Consider the following 21010-nt stretch of genomic DNA (forward strand, 5'->3'; position numbering starts at 1 on the left):
TCTTATTCTTATTTCTTACATATGCACACATATATATGTATGTATTCTTTACTATGTAGTACTCTTATATCTTCTATTATGTTTATCTATCTGTATATTATAGATCTTATAATACAGAGACTCTGGAGCCAAACTGACACTACTAGCTATATTACCTTGTGACCTTAGACAAGTTTTCTTGCCTCTGTGGGCATAGTTTTATCATTTGTAAAAGAGATAGTAATAATACTTTCCTCACTGGGTTCCTGGTATATTAAACAACAATAAAAAAAAGCACTTAGAACAAGGCCTGTTAAACAATAAATGTTTTTATGTGAATTCATTGTTGTTGTTACGATCTCACATTGTATGTAGCCATCTCTTTCCTATATGGTAAATCTACATGTACATACTCACTTTTATTTCTCTGCAGATGTGTATATCTATCATCTACGATATTGACATGGGTAGCTTTTCTGTAATACATTTATCTGCTCTACTGTAATTACATTTATATTCCCCATAACACAATATGTATTCTCCTATAATGCATAATAATAGTTATTTTCCTTATTAATTACATGTATAGTTCTCTTGCTATCTGTAGTCTTTCCTATTGAACATTATATATCTTTCCTGCTGTATATTATATATTGAACACAGAGCCAAGTATTTTTATATATATTGTATTACCTATTCAGTGTGAACCTCTTTAGAACATAAACTTCTTGAGGATCATGAATTCTGTCTTGTTTATAGAGTCTTGCACATAGTAGGTATTTAATAATGTATATTGTATATGTTTTATATATTTTTGTGCCCTATGTATTTAATAGCTTAATGATATATATAATCCTAATATTACCCTCTTTACCTAGCTCTGACTATACATTTTATTACCAGAGTAAGCCCTACCTGAATTATATATATTGCATATTATATAAATATATGCTACTCTGTAATATATATAATTCCTTATTATATAATTCCCATTTTGTAATGTGTGTAATTTTAGCTTCTTATACATACTTTATATTTGTCTCCTCCTTTACATATCTGTTTTGAGCCAGACCTGTTAACTAAGATTTTAACATGTATCTTTCTTAATTCCTTAAACATTCTTGAAAAATCTGATTTTTAATAGTGTTCTCTTATCCCCTAATTTGCACATTTAATCTGTATGCCATTGTAGAACTTTCTTTTTTTCAATTTTGAATATTACTATGAAAACTATCCTTTTACATGGAATCTGGACATTTGTTAGGATAAAGGTCTGTTAGCAGAATTCTAGAAACCAAAACATACTAGCACTTTCAGTATAGTCTCAGTATAGACCACTCATATTGTGTTCCATGAAGGTTTATGCCATTTGTACTGTTGTCTACTCAGTAAGAAAGTGCTCATTTTAGGGAATCCTGAGTAAAATTCTGACTTTTAAATACATCTTTATAATTAGGTAGGTAAACAAGAAAGACATCTTTGGTTGGCTTAATTTACATTTCTTGTAAAACACATTTCTGAGATCCCTTAATCTTATTCTCCCCTAACAATAAAATTTTACATAGTTCTTAGGTCAGTCCAATTCTGTCTGTCTCTCTGTCTTTCCTCATTTAACTATGTACATGAGGGACCAAGAATACCATGTTTATTGTAGATCAGATACAGTAGGTGCTATTGAAGGAATAAGCACTTTGGAGCCGTTTTGTAATCTCCGGCCATCCTTCACTTCCTCCTCCGCACAAAGTGGCTGAGCTGGGGGTTGAACTATTGTGAGAATTAAATGATGCTCTCTGTAAAATCACAATGCCTAGTCTAGTTGCTATTTTCATTTTATTCTGAAATTCATGTTAGGCTCAGTTGAATCTTTGTGACCCTTTTGTGGACCACAATTTAACATTCATTACAGTTTCTGATAATAGAGTCTTGTATTTCTGCTCTCATTTATTTTTTAATAGTTTTAATCTCTCCACAGTTAGGGATGCTGAGATATAGTATTAATAGGTAATAACTCCCCATCCCCCTCCCGGGTGTGGAGGGGGTATGGTATTTGCTTTAACTTATATTTAAGCTAATTGTGTTTTATTTCCAGAAGTACTATGTTTAATTTAAATAAAGCAAAATTTGAATGGACAAGATAAATAAGGACATTAGAATTTGAAATAGACTTTTCATTCCATAAGCACATTAGTTGCACAGATATTCTCTCTCTGATGCCTACTGGAATTTTTCTCTTAACCATTTTTAAGTTTGTGAAACATCACTTATTTTTCCCCTTTAAAGATGCACTTTTTCTTCCCCTTTAATGATATATTTGAATCCTTTCCTGTTAGTTCTGTGCTCCAAGTTGAATAGCATAACTTCAAAATTTCATCAGGTCCAGAAACTAGCTTTTGTGGGACATTCACTTCTACTAATATTTAGAATTAGTGGGCAGCAAAAAAAGTGCTTGGGTTTGTATGGTCTCTTTTTTCTATTTACTATTGAAAACTTACAAGTCAGTTGCTTTTATGTTCTATATTGCTGCATAATGTCTCTTTCTGTTAGCACATTGTATTTCATTTTTCAGAACACTGGAGTTCCTGATGAGACACTTGTCTCTTCTAGCGGACTATTGTTCCATCACAAATATGCATGCAAAAAACTTAGCCATCGTCTGGGCTCCAAACCTGCTCAGGTAACTTGCATTTGACTTAAAATGACTTTCAGTAGAATTAATTATCTTGGATTAAAAAGTCTTCATTAATCAGTGTTCCTTAAGGAAAAAATTTAAAAGAAAAGCAAATTGTTCTTTTTGTTAGCATCTCTCTAAAATGAGAAACTGGGGCTGAGCTAAGGGATAGTAAAAGTTGGGTTTCTTCCTCTGGTTTGTCTGTGATGTACATGTTTTAAATAGTGTGACTCTAATGGGAATGTTGTTGACCTCACAGATCAAAACAGATAGAATCAGCCTGCTTCAGTGGGACAGCAGCTTTCATGGAAGTGAGAATTCAGTCTGTGGTCGTCGAGTTCATCCTCAATCATGTAGATGTGCTCTTCAGTGGCAAAATCAATGTGGTCATGCAGGAAGGGGCAGGTATGGCACAGGGGTTTGTTTACTACCAGGAACATGGATCTAAACTGCCAAAGGATTGGAAACATTACATTTGTCATTCAGTTAATGAAATTTGACATTGGTGGAACACACCTAGATTATGTCTGTGTTCCAAAATATACAAATTGACAGTTACTTTGTGTGTACATGATAAATAAAGACCTCTTCTGATCTTAGTTCATGACAGATCCCAAAAAAATTTCCCCCAGTATTGGTGTCTAAAGATATCATATGGAGCAGAAAAAGAAAAATTCCTTCCAAAACTAAAAATATATGAATGATACACCTTTTCCTGATGTCTTCTGAGAAAGAAAAATAGTTAAATTATCCCTGTGATCCGGTATGTCAGCTTCTAGTTCTGCTTAGTATAGTTGATAATTTTTGCTATTTAAAAATCCTGAAGAAAATGTGAAACAACACCAATAGGTATATAGACAAAGAGACAGGCTGATATTCCTGTACTCACAGAGGACTCTGTTCATTCCTTTCCTTTTCTTTTGTAAGCTTCTCTGTCAAGGCCCAAATCCCTGCTGGTGTCCTCTCCATCCACCAAGCTGTTGACATTGGAGGAAGCTCAGGCACGAACACAAACTCAGGTCAATTCTCCAATTGTGACTGAAAATAAATACATTGAAGTTGGAGAAGGACCTGCTGCACTGCAAGGGAAATTTCATACCATAATTGAATTCCCACTTGAAAGGTAAAATCATTAAATTCTTTTTTGGCAGTACTGGGTTTGAATGGAGGAACTTACACTTGCTAGGCAGGTGTTCTACCACTTGAGAAACTCCACAAGCTTTTTTTGGATGGGGTACTTCAAGATAGAATCTTGTAAACTATTGGCCTCAGGTTGGCTAAAACTGTGATCTTCCTGATCTCTACCTCTTGAGTAGGTAGGATTACAGGCATGAGCCACTGGCACCCCGCTCATTAAATCTTATTTTAAAATAGGGTTTTCATAGCTTTGTGTCTATTACTGTTTTCTTTTAGCTTTGGATTTTAGTATTATATTAAATTCTGAACTAGTCCCAGAAAAACCTGCTTATTTCAATATAAATGATACTTAAGACTTAATTGGGGATGTTACAAATGATTCTTGTAAAATAGTACATCATTTTTTAAAGGAACAGTCAACTGTACACAGAAAATTATTAGGAAAAAATGATACAACATTCACTATGTGGGGCTGATTTTTTTCTCTCTGAGGTTTGTTGTTTAGAGATTTGTTTAAAAATAAGCTGTACTGGAGCAGCTCATTCAGAAAGTAATGAATGGACAATGATTTATTTGACATTGGTTCCATATTAAGCTTGGAGTAGGTTGGCAGTTCTCAGTGTGGGGTCTCCCCACTGACAGCATCAGCATTACCTGGTAGTTCCTAGAAATGCAGATTCTCAACTCCAGCCCAGAACCAGTGGGGATGGGGCCCAGTAGTCAGTCTTCCATCAAGCTTTCCATGCGATTATAATGGGTATGAAAAGTGGAGAGCTTCTATGGCATGCCCCATCATTGTTCCTCCCAGCTCTGAGACTTGCTGTTTATCTAAAGAAATGATAATAACATGGTTTGTATATCTTTACTAGCTTCTAGTAGGAAGATGAATGTATATAAAAGTTATTGTTGATGTCTTTGCTACTACTTTGGCCATTACACATGAATGTAAGGACCTTGCTCATCTAGATCAGATAGTTCTAATACAACTTTAGGATTTGTTCTTCCCATGTTAATATACTCCTCTAACTTCTTTTTGCTTCGCATGACTAAAAAAGCAAAATTTAGATTATGCTCTGACTTTGTCATTTCTGAGTTTGACTTCAATGTCTTGGTTTTATATTTTAGCCCCATAATTTACTCAAAAAAAAAGTCTTTCCAGAGTAATGATTTTAAAAGTAGATATTAAAGTATAGATCGACATGGGCTTCAACTCTGACTTCATCACTTAGTTTTATAACATCTAAAAAGTTATTTGAATCTCTTAGTATCTTCATTTCCTCAGCTAGAAAGGGAGAATAATAGCACTTGTGTCATATTTGATTTAAAGTACATACTAACTATATATGAAGTAGTTAGCACAGTGCCTGGCATTCAAAATATATTAGTTGTTATTTTTAATATTTTTCTTTTTACTCCTTGTTCTCTCTACTCATGAATAAAATAATTTTCTTTAGCTGTTATTTTTGGAAGCTTAATAGTTCCTATTTCCACTTACGTCTTATTTTCACTCATTTTGCAGATTGAGAGGTTAGATCTAAATATGATAAGGTTAGATCTAAATACGTAAAATGATCTTTGTGAAACTAGTTACTAATGTTAAAATCTGCATGTGTAACTTTCATTTTATGCTTTAGTTGTATAGAGTATATGCATGGAAGGTATAGGTTTGTTCACTATTCTAGCTGTGCCTCCTCAGCTTTTCTATCATTTATTCATTTCTTTTTCTATAAGAAAAAAAAATAAGCCCTGGGCTGTCTTAATGCTGATTAACTGTTTTCTCTCTCATAGAAAGAGGCCTCAGAATAAGATGAAAAAATCTCCTGTGGGCAGCTGGCGTTCCTTTTTCAACCTGGGAAAGTCATCATCTGTCTCTAAACGGAAGTTGCAGCGTAATGAGAGCGAGCCCTCTGAGATGAAAGCCATGGCTCTGAAAGGTTAGTGTCTTACCCAACTCCCATCTTGCCACACAGAACAGTCTGCCTGGTGAGTCCTACACTTGTTACTGTCCTGGCAACCTTGTGGCACATCAGCATGTATTATCATTATAGGCGTCACTGTATGATGTGTATAGTTGTATGGCACAGACAGATAGTCTTTGGGACCAATTCTTTATCCTCAGTTTGAAAGGCAAAATAAACTACATGCAGAAGGACCCAATTTCTATATGAGACTGGCTAGATTATATATAATGTGAATGTGATTTAAAATTCTCAATGTAGTTTTAACATGTTGCTAATAAATACTGCTGTGATATTGAAATGTTTTGATCTCTATTTTTATAGATTTTAAAATGACAAAACCATGTTTTAACATGTCTTCAAGTGTATATTTGTTATAACCAAAGAAACTGTCTTTTTACTAGATGACTCACTGATGAGTGTCTTGTTCAACCAAATAGATCTATTACTATAGAATAAATCCCTTTTAAAAACAGTTTAAAAATCTATGTTCTGCTAACAATAGCTTGTGAATTTAGGAAGAATAAATTCACAAATATTTAAGAATATTATTCCTTAAATAATGTTAGAAGTATAATGTTCATCATTTATTCAATTTGCAATTGTGTACCTAGCATGTACATGTAGGCTCTACAGATAAAACATTAAAGTAGTGCCCTGTCTTCAGAGTCTAATTGGGAAGTCTTATGAATAAGAAAATGAATTTCAGTGCAGAAACATAGCTATTAAAATAGAATTCTATATAAGGTATTTATGGTAGGTATTGTCAGTTCTGATAGGAGAATAACTGGTGGTCAGGAAGGATACCCCTTGACTTGGGTGTTGAAGGATAAGTAGGAATTCCCCTGATGGGCAAGAGGACAAGAATAATGTTTTAGGAGATGGAGCATGGTGAGAAGAGAGGCAAGTTAGAGAAAAGCAATGCTTAAAGGACTGTGAAAGGACAAGTTGCCTTGAGAGGAGAGTGAGAAGAAATTATTAGGAAGGTAGGCAAAGAACAGAAGAGGTGGGTGATTTTCCCAGAAGTGGAGGAGGAATTAGCAATGTGGGGTGCTGCCAATAAGTAAGAGAGGATGGAAATGTTTAACAAATAAGATTCAGTGTGTATGATTAAAGTAACCGTGGAAGGTTCTTCGGCTTTCCTTAATGAATTACTACAAATTGAGTTGCTTGAAACAACACAAACATACTCTCTGTGTTCTGGAGACTCAAAGTCTGGCAGGTGTCAGCAGGGCTGTGATCCTTCTTAAATGCTCCAGGACAGAGTCCTTCCTTGCTGCCTCCAGCTCTCATGGCTCCTAGCATTTCTTGGCTTGATGCAACCTCATTCCAACCTCTCGCCTCCATCTGCACAGGATGTCCTCTGTGTCTCTTTGTGTCCTCCCTTTTCATAAGGACATTAAAGATAGAGTCCACTGTAAGTCCAGTATTACATCATCTAAGGATATTGTGTTTGTCTTTAGGAAATACACAAGAAAGAAGTTTTTTAGTCATCTCTATGCTTAAGTTCGTAATCCTTCATAAAAGAGATTTTTTCACATGGGAAACTGAGAGCAGTACAGCACGTTACATAACAGGATAAAATTGACTATGACTGTCAAAATGTGCAGCTAATCACTCTTGGAAGTTTAAACCAGTGATAGGGAAAACACAGATCCCTTTAAGTACAAAGTATGCAACAATAATAAAACTTGACGATATTTGGTTTTGATTCTTCAGGTGGCAGGGCAGAAGGAACCCTTCGCTCAGCCAAAAGTGAGGAGTCTCTTACTTCTCTCCATGCCATTGATGGTAAGGCTAAAAAGCATTGGTCATTTTACTCAATGATAGATTGCATATATAAAACATAAACACACCAAATGAGTGTATTTTACAAATACATGTTTCATAAATAATCTACCAACTATCATTTGTAACAATACTGGTATTTATTTAGTATTGTTCAGATTAAAATTCATTGCTGTTGTGACATGATTACTATTTATTTATATGAAATGGCTGAAACATTTTATAGCAGCCAGTTATGTTCTTTTTTAATACTTTGAAAAAACTGGTGTTACTATCTCCTTTTTTAGATTTTATAATGTTTGCTACAAAGTATAAAATTAAACCATTTGGTATTTGAACCAGTAGTCTTGTTTTTCACATGGCTTAACCTGACCTTAAATTTCAGAGAGCAGATTGATTACAGGTGGCCTTCATTACTCAGTGATCATTTGTAACTGGAGAGGGCAACTTAAAGTGAATCTGCTTTAAGTGGGACCAAAATTTCAAGGCAAATAGTGAAAAAAGGTTTGGTTGCAGTATAACTTGAAAGACAAAACTATAATATTATGAAAATAAATGTGTTTTATATTCTGTTTAGTAAAAGTTGAATCATAGCTGCAGCTATGTACTAATTACTACCTCAATGTTGATTTGGATGAAGGTATGATGTGTTTTGTTTTTTGATAAAACCAGGTAAGAACACAATAGTACATTTTTCATTTGATTTTGGCTTGTGTAGCAGATTATAAAGAAGGGACTTTTTACAAAACTAATCAAGAGCTACACTGGTTTTTCCAAAGACTTTTCTTAGTCTTTTGGCATTCAGATCGTGCTCTTTTAAAGTACCCAGGGGTGTCATTATCCTGATCAGTTTTTTTATCTTCATTTATTAACTCTCCTTACTGTGAGATCCTCATTGACCAGAGGCTTTGCTTATGAATCAAAGAAGTTCTCCCACATGAACTGAGTGGCTGGCATTTTAGGAGGGTTTTTTTTTTTTAATGTTTTCAATTAAACTGCGGTCAAGATAATCTACAAAATAATGTAGTGGTTTATATAGATGTAGAAAATAATACTTGAGAAAGGATTAATCTAATAAGTGATAGATATATTTATGTTAAGATAGTGTCTGCCTTTTTCAATTACATTTCCACCATGGCAATTGTAATAATTCTCATAGAATAGAGTGTTTATTTTTTATAGAGTGTTTCTTTTTTTACCATTTGGACCTTTAGCAGCTAAAATTGTATAATAATGTCTGCCATTCTGAGGTGTCTGCGTGAGGAACTGAAAGCCTATTCTCATTTAAGAAATAAAAAAATTATTTTAAGTATTTGAAAGGAATCCTTTATTAAATATATATACTTTTTGATTGAGAAGTTCATTTTTTAAAGAAATATACTTTATATAAGGATATTTTCCCACAATAAACAATCTTTTTTGCTATTCTATATCTGAAGCACTGTTTAAAGAGATCAGTTCCACCTTACAAGTTTTGTGTGAGGCCAGTGAAATGATAAAACACGAAGAAAGGGAAAACTTGCCCAAAGTCAGACTAAGAGTCAGTGTTGGACCAGTAATAGGATCCAAGAGTCCTTAGTCCTTTCTCTTACCCAGACTATGAACTAATGCATTTTCCCTCTGTTTATATCAAATGTGCTTATTATTTAGTGATTGGTTTGTGAGTTGTGTTATCACAAGTGTAAATGGTCTGTGTGCATGCAAAGACAGTTTGCAGGAAGAAAATGAGAGGTTGTGTTTTTCTTACCCTGTGTGGTAAGTTACTGCTGTACGAAGTATGGTACATTAATGCTTTGACACTGTTGTTTGTTTTTGCCAGGTGATTCCAAGCTTTTCCGACCCAGAAGACCCCGATCTAGCAGTGATGCATTGTCTGCCTCTTTCAATGGAGAAATGCTGGGGAACCGCTGCAATTCCTATGATAATCTGCCCCATGACAATGAGAGTGACGAAGAAGTGGGGCTACTCCATATTCCAGCCCTCGTGTCTCCTCACTCTGCTGAGGATGTTGACTTGAGCCCACCAGACATTGGAGTGGCCAGCTTGGATTTTGATCCTATGTCATTTCAATGTAGTCCTCCTAAGGCTGAATCAGAATGTCTGGAGAGTGGTGCTTCCTTTTTGGATTCATTAGGATACTCCAAGGATAAACCATGTACCAATAAAAAGGATGGAGAAGCAGGTGGTAGCCAGTCTCAGACTCCAGGAAGCACTGCAAGTTCTGAACCTGTCTCTCCAGTTCAGGAGAAACTGAGTCCATTTTTTACCCTGGACTTGAGCCCAACTGAAGACAAATCATCTAAGCCATCCTCATTTACTGAAAAGGTCGTCTATGCTTTCTCTCCGAAGATAGGACGGAAGTTAAGCAAATCACCTTCCATGAACATATCTGAGCCAATTTTAGTGACCCTTCCACCTCGGGTGTCAGAAATCATCAGTACTGTCTCGAATACTATAGCTCAGAATGCATCATCTCCAACCTGGGACAAAAGTGTGGAGGAAAGTGATGTCCCAAATAGATCCCCCACCCAGACAGTAAAGATGAAAACAAATGAGAGAGAGGCACAAGAAGGATGTGAACCTAAAGTCCAGCCCCTGGATCAGGTTGCTGCTGAAGAAGTAGAATTGCCAGGGAAAGAGGAGCGGTCTGTCTCGAGCAGTCAGAGTAAGGCTGTAGCTTCTGGACAGACTCAGACAGGTACTGTTTGTTTTCCTCCATTCTTTCTTTAAGTTAAGAGGGATCTTCCATCCTGTGTGCCATCTGTGCCTTTTAAGAGAGCAACTTGCTCCACAGCTAGTCTTTAGTCAAAGAGAATGCTTTTCTGAGTGGTGCTGATGACTCAAAGCCCTAAATTTAAATCAGTCAAGCAAAACTCCCCAAAGGGCCCATGGCCCTACTTCAGATCTTCACAAAAGTCCCATTATCTCTTTTGGACAGTCAGAATTTATGGATAATTTTTGTACAACTTTGTAGCTCTGGGTTCTGTTTTCTCTTCTAATAAATATCTTTATTATAGCCTTACAAGTTCACAAGTCAGTCTATACTATCAAATATAAAAACTGTTCTTAATCACAATTTGTAAACACTCAAAGTTTGTGCTCTAAACAGTCTTTTTCTGAGCCAGGGAAGGGACCTGCTTCCCCCTCACATCCATTTCTATAGCAATCCAAGAGGAGCTTGCAACCTTTAAACACTTTATTTTAGTTTTCCTTCTGAACCAGATGTATTTTCAACAGCAATTGCATGTGGGATAGAAGATCATGAATTGCCATTTTGAAATATGGAAGGCACCTATTTTTTAATGATCACATGGGGAGTATTTGGCTTTCCGTATAGGATATCGTAAGCTACTTTTTCATTCTCATTTTTTTTTCCCAATTTCCTACTAGGAGCAGTTACCCATGACCCCCCTCAGGATCCTGTTCCTGTCAGTTCAGTCTCTCTTATCCCACCACCACCGCCTCCGAAAAATGTTGCCCGAATGTTGGCGCTAGCATTAGCTGAGTCTGCGCAGCAAGCCTCAACTCAGTCACTGAAGAGACCAGGGACTTCTCAGGCTGGGTATACTAGTTATGGAGACATGGCAGTGGCTACAGCTGAAGATAAACTGCCCAGTCCTTACTCTAGTGTTGCTTTAGATAAGGCCTATTTCCAAACGGATCGATCAGCAGAGCAGTTCCACCTCCAGAACAATGCATCTGTGAATAGCAACCAGCCTCTCCCAGAGACAGCAGCTATTAGGGATCACATCCATTCCGATACAGCCGAATCTGGGGAGCAACTCCACCAAGTAGACTTGCCAGGAAATCAGCCACTTCGAAACTATTTACCTGGGGACCCAGAAAAGACCAGAATACCCTCAACTCCCTTAACAGACTCAGAGAAGTCTGATGACCGCAGTTGTTTCTCTGAAGACCAGACTGGGAAGACCAATATGCCAACCATCTCCCTCGTGGAGCAGGACGAGTCTCCCCTCCATTTCTGCAGTGGAGATCAGACCCCCTCTTACCTTGGTGCAAGTGTGGATAAGCCCCATCACCCTTCAGAACTTGCAGACAAATCTCCCTTGCCTGCTAATTTGTCTAGGGACAAAGTCTTCTCTCCCTCTGGGTCCCCTGAAGAGAATACTAGCACAGCCACCATGGCTTACGTTACCACAACTCCAGCAACAGCTGAAATGAGTTTCAGGGATGCCAGCTGGGCTATGGCTGAACAGCCCACTGCTGCTGATTTTGTGACTGCCACCCTTCAGCGCACACACAGAACTAATCGACCCCTTCCCCAACCTCCTTCCCAGAGGCCAGCAGAGCAGCCACCAGTCGTGGGGCAGGTACAAGCAGCACCCAGTATAGGATTAAATAATTCCTATAAGGTAAGAAGGGGAAGAAGTCAGTGATGTGAAATGTACTAGTTCCAAAGGTATGTCATTTTTCAGCAGGACTTATTGTTGTCTTTGAGTCAGTTGCAGCATTATTTTTAAGTCCTGTGGCAGGTTTCCATGAAACAGTTCCCTTTTGAGGTTGGGCTCTGCCTTTACCTGACTGCTGGTTTCTCTTTTAGGAAGTAGCAGTTACTTGATGACTGTAGCTTCTTCCTAAAGCCTCTGATATTCTAATAGTAATACAAAGAGATCATGAGACAAAGTAGACATTCAGTGTCAGAGATACAGTTTTGTTTTGTTTTTTCTTTGCCAACTCCATCACTGACTCACTGTGACTTTGGATAAGTCATTTAACCACTCTATGCCAACCATTCACATCTACAAATAAAACTACTTCATTTTCAAGACTTCATTTGTAAGACTCTTCCTTGTAAGCTTTTTTAGAGTGTGGAATAATAGTATATTAGGATTTTTTGTTGTTGTTATTTTCTCACCCTTAGCCAGTAGGTTATATTCCATAGTCAAATACCTGCTTTGATGAGAGAATGTTGTATGCAGAATGCTAAAGTTTTTTTCCCCTAACTTTCTCTCTCTCTCTCTCTCCTTTTTTTTTTAAAAAAGGTGCCAGTGGTTTTTTGTGGTTACCTTGAACTACAAGGATTTAAATTTCTAGTTCTAATTGGAGGATGCTGTTTGTAGCAGCTGCCTCTCAGGAGTAGTGTATTTGCAGTATTGCTATGCAGATCATATTTGGCCTGTGGATCCACAAATAGGGTAGATAGGTGGGTAGAGGCAGTAACCTTTGACTTGAATGTCACTCTAGGTAACTTACTTTATTGCCTGTACCTGTATTTGGGGGCTTAAAACTGTAACTCTTAGTCACTTTAAAAATCCTTCCAGATGACAGAATCACCTCTTTCTATTGAGTGAAATGTCCTTGGTAGTAAGACTAACTAGACATCCCCCTCACACCCTCATACATACTCACACTCACACACTCACACACACACACACACACACACACACACACACACACACACACGCACACACACACACACACAGGCTGGGTATTTATTTTTAACTTTGACATTGTTATTTGACTAAACTTCTCTTTGGTTCTGTACATTAAGATAATGCCATAGGGATCCTCACCTCAAACTTAAAACCTGTCATAGGTTGGAAACCTGCATTGTTCTCCAAAGATGGCAACATGCCAAATAGCAGCAGAGGCCTTCTCTTTTTGGCCATGGAAGAGGTCCGGTGTGACCATAGGGCTTAGAAAGTTCAAGCTGCTATTCAGGGAGACTCACCTTGCAAGTTACAAATGTAACAGCATTTGATTCCGTAGGAGAAGCATAAAGAACAGACTCATCAGATTATCTTCTTTCAACAGGTCCAAGGACTAGTTCCAGCTCCAGAGAGGCCACCTGAACCTCGAACCATGGGTGACTGTGAGCCTGTCTTTGTCAGTGATGGTAGTGCAGCTGCTCAGTGTCCTATGGCCACTTCTGCTCAACAGCCAAGCCTGCCTGAGAAAGTGCGGGAAGGCACCAGGGCACCACTGCTCCACCTGCGTGCTGAGTCTTTCCCTGCCCACTCCTGTGGCTTTACTGCCCCAGTGCCGCCCACAAGGACAGTGGAGAGCAAGATGGCTGCTGCCATGCACTCTGGCAGCATAGACGCCACCAGCAGTTCGAATTACCACTCCTTTGTCACTGCTTCCTCAGCCTCGGTGGATGATGTGTTGCCACTTCCCATCCCACAACCTAAGCATGCTTCTCAGAAAATAGCTTACTCCTCCTTTACTAGGCCTGATGTCACCACTGAGCCCTTTGGTCCAGAAAACTGTGTGCATTTCAATATGACTCCAAACTGCCAGTTCCGTCCCCAGAGTGTACCTCCACCTCACAACAAGTTGGAGCCACACCAGGTATATGGTGCCCGATCAGAGCCACCAGCCTCCATAGGTCCTCGTTATAACACCTATGTGGCCCCAGGAAGAAATGCATCTGGACCCCACTCCAAGCCATGCAGCCGGATCGAGTATGTTTCTTCTTTGAGCTCCTCTGTTAGGAATGCTTGTTACCCTGAAGATATTCCACCATACCCTACAATCCGGAGGGTGCAGTCCCTCCATGCTCCCCCAACTTCCATGATCCGCTCTGTTCCTATTTCACGGACAGAAGTTCCCCCCGATGATGAACCAGCCTACTGTCCAAGAACCCTATACCAGTATAAGCCATATCAGTCCTCCCAGTCTCGTTCAGATTATCACGTAACTCAGCTTCAGCCTTACTTTGAGAATGGACGGGTCCACTACCGCTATAGCCCATATTCCAGTTCCTCTGGTTCCTTTTACAGTCCTGATGGGGCCCTGTGTGATGTGGATGCCTATGGCACAGTACAGTTGAGGCCCCTTCACCGCCTGCCCAATCGTGATTTTGCTTTCTATAATCCTAGGCTGCAAGGAAAGAATGTGTACAGTTATGCTGGTTTGCCTCCACGCCCCAGGCCCAACATGACCAGCTATTTCTCTGGTAATGACCATAATATAGTCAACATGCCCCCAACTGCTGATGTAAAGCATACATACACCTCATGGGATCTTGAGGACATGGAAAAATACCGCATGCAGTCCATCCGGAGAGAAAGCCGAGCACGGCAAAAGGTTAAAGGGCCTGTTATGTCTCAATATGATAACATGAGCCCAGCTGTGCAAGACGACTTGGGAGGGATCTATGTCATCCATCTGCGTAGTAAATCAGATCCTGGGAAAACTGGACTTCTTTCCGTGGCAGAGGGAAAGGAGGGGCGGCACCCAACTAAGGCTGCCAGTCCTGAGGGAGATGACCGCTTCTACAGGAAGCACCCAGAGCCAGAGTTTGATAGAGCTCACCACCATGGAGGGTATGGCAGCACACAGGCAGAGAAACCAACCCTCCCTCAGAAGCAAGGCAGTCTTAGGAACAGGAAGCTTCATGACCTGGGCTGTAGTCTCCCCGAGCACAGGGCACATCAGGAAGCAAGCCATAGGCAGTTATGTGAATCAAAAAATGGGCCACCTTACCCCCAGGTAGCTGGCCAGTTAGATTATGGGCCCAAAGGGATTCCAGAGACTTCTGAGCCAGGCAGCTACCATAACTCTGGAGGGAAATATGCCATGTCAGGGCAGGAGTCTTTAAGACTGAACCACAAAGAAGTGAGGCTCTCCAAAGACCTGGAGCGGCCTCGAGCCAGGCAGCCACCCGCCCCCGAGAAACACTCCAGAGACTGCTACAAGGAGGACGAACACCTCACTCAGTCAATGATTCCTCCCCCTAAGCCAGAGAGGAGTCATAGCCTAAAACTCCATCATACCCAGAACCTGGAGAGGGACCCCAGCGTGCTGTACCAGTACCAAACACACAGCAAGCGCCAGAGCAATGTGACTGTTGTGTCCCAGTATGACAACCTGGAGGATTACCACTCCCTGCCCCAGCACCAGCGAGTCGGCTTTGGAGGGGGAGGCATGGGGGTCTATGTGCCCTCTGGCTTTGCCCACCCACAGAGCAGGACATATGCCACAGCATTGGGTCAAGGCGCCTTCCTGCCCACAGAGTTGTCCTTGCAGCATCCTGACACACAGATCCATGCAGAATGAGCCCTGGGAGCAATAGAGTTGAAGCAGCCTCTGCTGGACAGTGGACTGTTCTATTTTTTTCAATAACCAAAAAGATTTAGAAAAAAAAGCTACAACTCCCCCCAACCAACACAATAAAGAAAGAAACACAATAAAAGTGAACAAATCAACACATTCCCCTTCCCTGCTTCATTACCACCTCTTCCATTTATAGACTGTGTTATTTCTGTCTTTAAAAGAGATACGAATGATTGTAAAGCACTGTGTTGAAAATCTAGTGAAGAAATTTGTCACAGACCATACTTCCCATATAGGGCTAATTTGTATGAGCCTAAGGACTGCCTTTAACTGATTGAATTTAACTTTGTCATTTCTTCTTAGCACTTGCTTCCTAGTTTGGAGTAGTTTGTATCCATTTCCTGGTGGGCTTCTACATTTCCTGTTGTGTTGCACTTCCCCATCTGGGCCCCACAGCTTGCCCAGGTGGACTCTCCATTACATTCTACTTCATTATCCTGTCCAAAAGGGGGCTTGTGTGTTAAATTAGAGTAGGAAAAAAAATCCTAGATATTTCAGTTAAATCAGTTAGACAACTAGCAACATTATAATTAAACAAGGAATTAGGATGTTATACATTCCACAAAGAGTCATCACAGAATACCAGCCTCAACCATACTTTTTACATTCTTACTTTTGTACTTGTTCCTCACAGGCTAACGCACAAGCTCCTATTGCTACAAAAGGATGGTTTTTGCTTTTTTGTTTTCTGTTAATTTAGAATTTAAGGCAACTTATTAAGTGGAAGAAAGTGGAGTTCTTATTGTCAACAAGCTTTAGTAACACCAGAAAACTGTATTAGTGCTTTTTAGTGTTCCGCCTGCCTGCAGATTCCACACTTTCCAAGTAATATCTGGTAAATTATAATTCCAGTAAAACATTCACTGTTCTCCTCAATTAGCAACCTTTTTCCTTTTTAAAAAAAAGATTAACATGATTTGACTGGACAAACACAATTTCTCATGAATATAAAATTACGTTAATTTCTATTTCTAAACCAGAGTGTAATTTCCCTGGGAATTCTTAAGGTAACTATGAATTATGTGTTAGGAAACTGAGTTCCTGCGGTAACCACTGGGTACCCAGCTCCATCTCAGCAGCCTGAGTTCTGGTTGCTACCATTTACATCCTAAGGAGTCATATGGTGTTTGCTTACTTGGTACTTGTGTGATTGCAGTTTTACTCTGTCATCTACACCAGCATTTCAGGAATAGCTCTTTATAAGTCTGTAGACTAGTAAACTTTCTTTTGAAAGTTGCATCCCTTATTAGAGTAGGAACAGGACTCTTCTCTAGCCCAACTCCACTCTTTTCTTAGTTCACCCCACCACAGATATATCAGACTATCAAGGCAGTCCTGAATTTCAGAAGGAGTTTAGATTGACATTTCATTCTATAACTCATAATAATACCTGAGTTTTATACATTCATATATTTTAAATGCTCAGTTTGTAGAAGACACAGGAGATTTCATTCCATGTAGTAGATGGTTGCTTTTTAGAACTTGGAATCATCTTTTTTTTAGCGCTAGGGAGGCTAAAATCATGCTGCTATTACTGCTGTGAAATTGTATAAAGATTAGGATTCATGCCAGTCAGTTTTATTTTGAAAAAAAGTCTTGTGGTTGCATTTTAAGGATTTATATTTAGAAAAAAAGAAATACAAACTTTTAAGAATAGCACATTTATATGTGGGAATACTCTATAAGGCTTTCTTTTGTTCCCCAGAGTCATCCAAAATACAAGTCTTGAAGCACCGATGTCTGGAAAGGCCCGTGGAAGTTTAGGCATGTACATATGAAGTGCAGGCCTAACTGATCCCTAGTCAGAATGTTAAGAGAACCTCCATCTGGCACACAGACCCACGGGGGCTACGTACAGGTGTTTGATCTCTAGTGAATGTGCCACACGAATTTTGTTTTTTTTTACCCTAGTCATCTTTTTGTGAATAGGCAACCCATTGCCTCTTGCAGGTCACACCACCCCGAAAGTTCTCACCAGCAGTACGGAGATTAGGAAGAGGGGCTGGTGTGAGAAGGAGAAAGACGTGGTTTCAGCAACTGAGAATCCAGAAAGAAGTGATGGAAGGTCCAGGCCAGTTTTCATATTTGTGGACTTGTCAACATATTGTTTACTCCTGAAGCTAAAGTCTATTTTATAAATTCCTCAGAACAATTTCTTTATTAATAATGTCCTATGGGTTTGGAAATATCAGGTAAATATTTTAAAAATAGAATAATGATTCAAATTACTGGTATAAGCGTGAAACAGAAACTTTAGATAACGTCTAGAGTTATTTAATGTATGTAGCAACAGCCTTAACTTGGATTCAGCTATTTGAAAAGCTTTGCCTGCATCTTTCCCTTTCTAATACTATGGGGTAGTAATTGGATGGCAAATCACTGTGAGCCAGTTTACCTCAGCATTGTTCACCGTGCTTGTGACTTCACACACACAGTAATTGAATGTTATTTTCAAATGTTGATATGGAGCATTATGGTCCAGGAAATGGAGCTGCCTTATGCATTTAGTCCATAGTTTAATTTATTGGTCCTTCCATAGCCATGTCTCCAGATTTTATCATTTTGGCAATATTCTGATTCCACGGTTTGGTTAGATTGAAATAGATATTCCCTGGATGTCTGGCTAGGAACTTTGCTAAAGCCCCAGGGCCACCATTTTTACTTAATTTAATTTGAGCCTTATTTCTTATGGTATTCGGTTTCCTCTTAAACATGTTTTACATGCTCAGTTTGAAGAAGTCCCTGGGATGGTCCCAAGGCTAGGGCCTGCACATTTCTTAAGATGGCAAAGGTTTGTAAAAACTTAGGGTCAGGTTGAAAAATTTAGGACTTATTCTGTGCAGAGGAGGGACCAGGAATGTGAGTGGGAATGGAAGAGTTGTGTCATGTTGGAAGCAGAAGTAGATGCATACAACGTAAATTTGAAATTCGCCCCTTTAGTTCACAAAGGAGCCTGTAAAGTCCGTTTCTCTGTTTCAGCCTTGTCGGTCACTCATTCAGAACACTGGCAAAGTATCATCTGAGCAGAGAGAGAAGGAAATAATGAAAGCTAAAGTATGTCAGAAAGTTACTTCCAAATGGTTAGAGGCATGTACTGTGTGTTCCAGAAATGTCGGGAATGATGTATTTTAATGTGTGCAAGATAATGTTGGTGTGCACAGAGGGTCTTTTCTCCTTATCTGATTAGTACTGTTAATGTTCAAGGAATAAAATGATTGTTTTACAGTTTAGATTCTGAGATAGCAAAACCTGATTTTCTACCATGCCCTGCATGAGAAAAGCATCTTAGAAAGTCTTAGATCACACTTATGAGTTCTTTTATTTATATAGTGTTTTTTTATGTTTTAATATTTTTGTGAACTGGTGTAAATTGTTAATGCATATAAGCCTGTGTATTTTTGTAAATAGTTTTGTGGTTTATTTCTTGCCCCATATGTAAATATTAGAGTCTCATTTCTTCCAAACTTATTTGAAGCTGACTTGTGGGTTTGGGGTTTTGTTTGTTTCCTTGTTTGTTTGGTTGGAGGGTGGGGTGGGGAGAAGGAATTTTGTACTTGGAGATGGAGATATCTTGTGGTTTAAAGCAAATGTCCCACTGAAAGCAATTCAAATATCAACGGAATTATTTCAGGCTAAAGCAGACTTTTTTGTGTACGTGTTTCATTTTTGACCTAATACAAATTATACAAGGTAATTGGTTTGGGATATTTGGGTCAGAAGACAAGCATTTGTACAACACAGCCTGTTATGCCAAATGGTACATTATTTGAGGAAAGGGGTTTTTGTCTTAACTGCAACAGTGCTGCCTGGTGGAATTCCCTTGGCTCAAACTCTCGTCTCCTGAGAGTCTCCAGGGTCCCTCGACCTGTCCTGCAAAGTCTGGAGAGAGGTAGTGCCCCTAGGGCTGCTGTAAGGAATCTGCTCTCCCCTGCAGCCTGGCGCCCAATGTGCAGTCCCCAGAAGCTATTAGTCTCTTATCTCACAATGCTCCAGAAGGGGAGTCTGAATAAAAGACATTTTTATAGATTCTCTCAAAGCACCTTGGATGTCCTGTTTTCCCTCCAGAGTGAAATAAACAGAAAAGAATTGTCCCTATGGTAAACTGGCTTACAGCACACCTAGGTAGAGACTGTTTAAGTGAGATGAATTGCTACAGCTCTGAACAAGTGCTATGTAACCCAGCTGCCTCACAGGCTGTCTAGAGTTTATTCCTGTGCCAAAGTTCTCAAATATTTCAGTATTAACCAGAACCGGGGGGGGGGGGTTGGATTACAAATCATTCTTCATTTGAAACTATTAGGGGCCTGTCCCTTTTTTGCCAACAGTAAGGAAAGTTGCCTTTGCAGTCTAGATGCCCCTGAGAAGCCACCCATCTTTTATATGCCTGCAGACTTAAGCAACACTAACATCTGCTTCAGCAAACACTCCCAGACCCGAGTATATGTTCCCATGGAAACCCTTCAGGTGAGATTACAGAAAAAGACCTGTGACATATCCACGGGTCCTCTAATTTTCTGGGGCACTGCTTGTCATTCCAAACTATTTCATCATCAAATTTCCTTCAAATTAATGATAGTATAGGACCTACTATTTGCCACTGAAGAATTGGTGGCAAATAGCTGGTGGAAGTTGAGGTTTTTGTCATTTGTGTTGGTACATTTTAGAGTAATTTTGACTCCCCATTGCAGTGGAGCCTTGGGCATAGGTACCACCAAGAATCAGACATCTTACTCGGTCATCCTTTTCACATATTGAGAGCATGCCTCTTGAAAAATACAAGATTTAATTTTTATTTTAAATTTTTCTAGAGCATTTTTAAGCCAAAAACTTTGCTGCCAGCACATTTTAAGATACATCATTTACATCTACAAATTACTGTGTTACAATTTAGTGATATCTTCAGAGACATTGAGACAAAAGCAATGTTTGCTTTTATATCTAGTGATCTTAGCATCAATATCCTTTTTATGTTCTTGTGCCTTTTTTAAAAGTTTCCTATACCCTTCTTTGCTTGGTGCTGTTTTTGCCTACAAACTACTTGTAAACCTTACTCTTTGATTCTAATATATCTTGGAGATCAAATAATTAAGGTTGTCAATTGTGAGCAAAACAAGTTCTGAGCAGGACTAGAAAGCTTTTTCAGTATAGCACAGGCTCTGTGGGCTCCATGTCATCTATTTTTGTTACTCAGAGCCTCCTATTCTTTTCTCCTAACAAAGTGCTTGGGTGGCTGGGTTTCAGAAAGCAAGATATTGTATAAGAATATAAGAAACACACTGCATTTGTCATTCTGTGAGAAAGCGGTAGGACCAGACAGTGGCATTTCCTGTCAATAGCTTTAGAGGATTTCTCCCCTTAGAAAAATGCTAGGTCATAGAGGACATTACATATCACTTCAGCT

The 21010-nt window shown here is 39.0% G+C and overlaps 1 protein-coding gene across 21 annotated transcripts in view; it reads left to right on the forward strand.

Moving 5' to 3' along the window:
- The window catches only part of Arhgap32 (Rho GTPase activating protein 32), a 301921-nt gene extending 282670 nt beyond the window's left edge, over window positions 1–19251 (forward strand). For all 21 annotated transcript variants that reach the window (XM_074066349.1, XM_074066354.1, XM_074066359.1 and 18 more), the window contains 8 exons: window positions 2546–2653; window positions 2907–3052; window positions 3575–3770; window positions 5573–5718; window positions 7462–7533; window positions 9350–10228; window positions 10921–11903; window positions 13306–19251. In XM_074066349.1, coding sequence (XP_073922450.1) covers window positions 2546–2653; window positions 2907–3052; window positions 3575–3770; window positions 5573–5718; window positions 7462–7533; window positions 9350–10228; window positions 10921–11903; window positions 13306–15552 — 4777 coding nt within the window. In that variant the 3' untranslated portion in view covers window positions 15553–19251. The remainder of the gene's footprint in view (window positions 1–2545; window positions 2654–2906; window positions 3053–3574; window positions 3771–5572; window positions 5719–7461; window positions 7534–9349; window positions 10229–10920; window positions 11904–13305) is intronic.
- Window positions 19252–21010: the final 1759 nt, after the last annotated feature.

The sequence above is a fragment of the Castor canadensis genome, chromosome 2, assembly GCF_047511655.1.
Source record: "Castor canadensis chromosome 2, mCasCan1.hap1v2, whole genome shotgun sequence".
Classification (NCBI taxonomy): domain Eukaryota; kingdom Metazoa; phylum Chordata; class Mammalia; order Rodentia; family Castoridae; genus Castor; species Castor canadensis.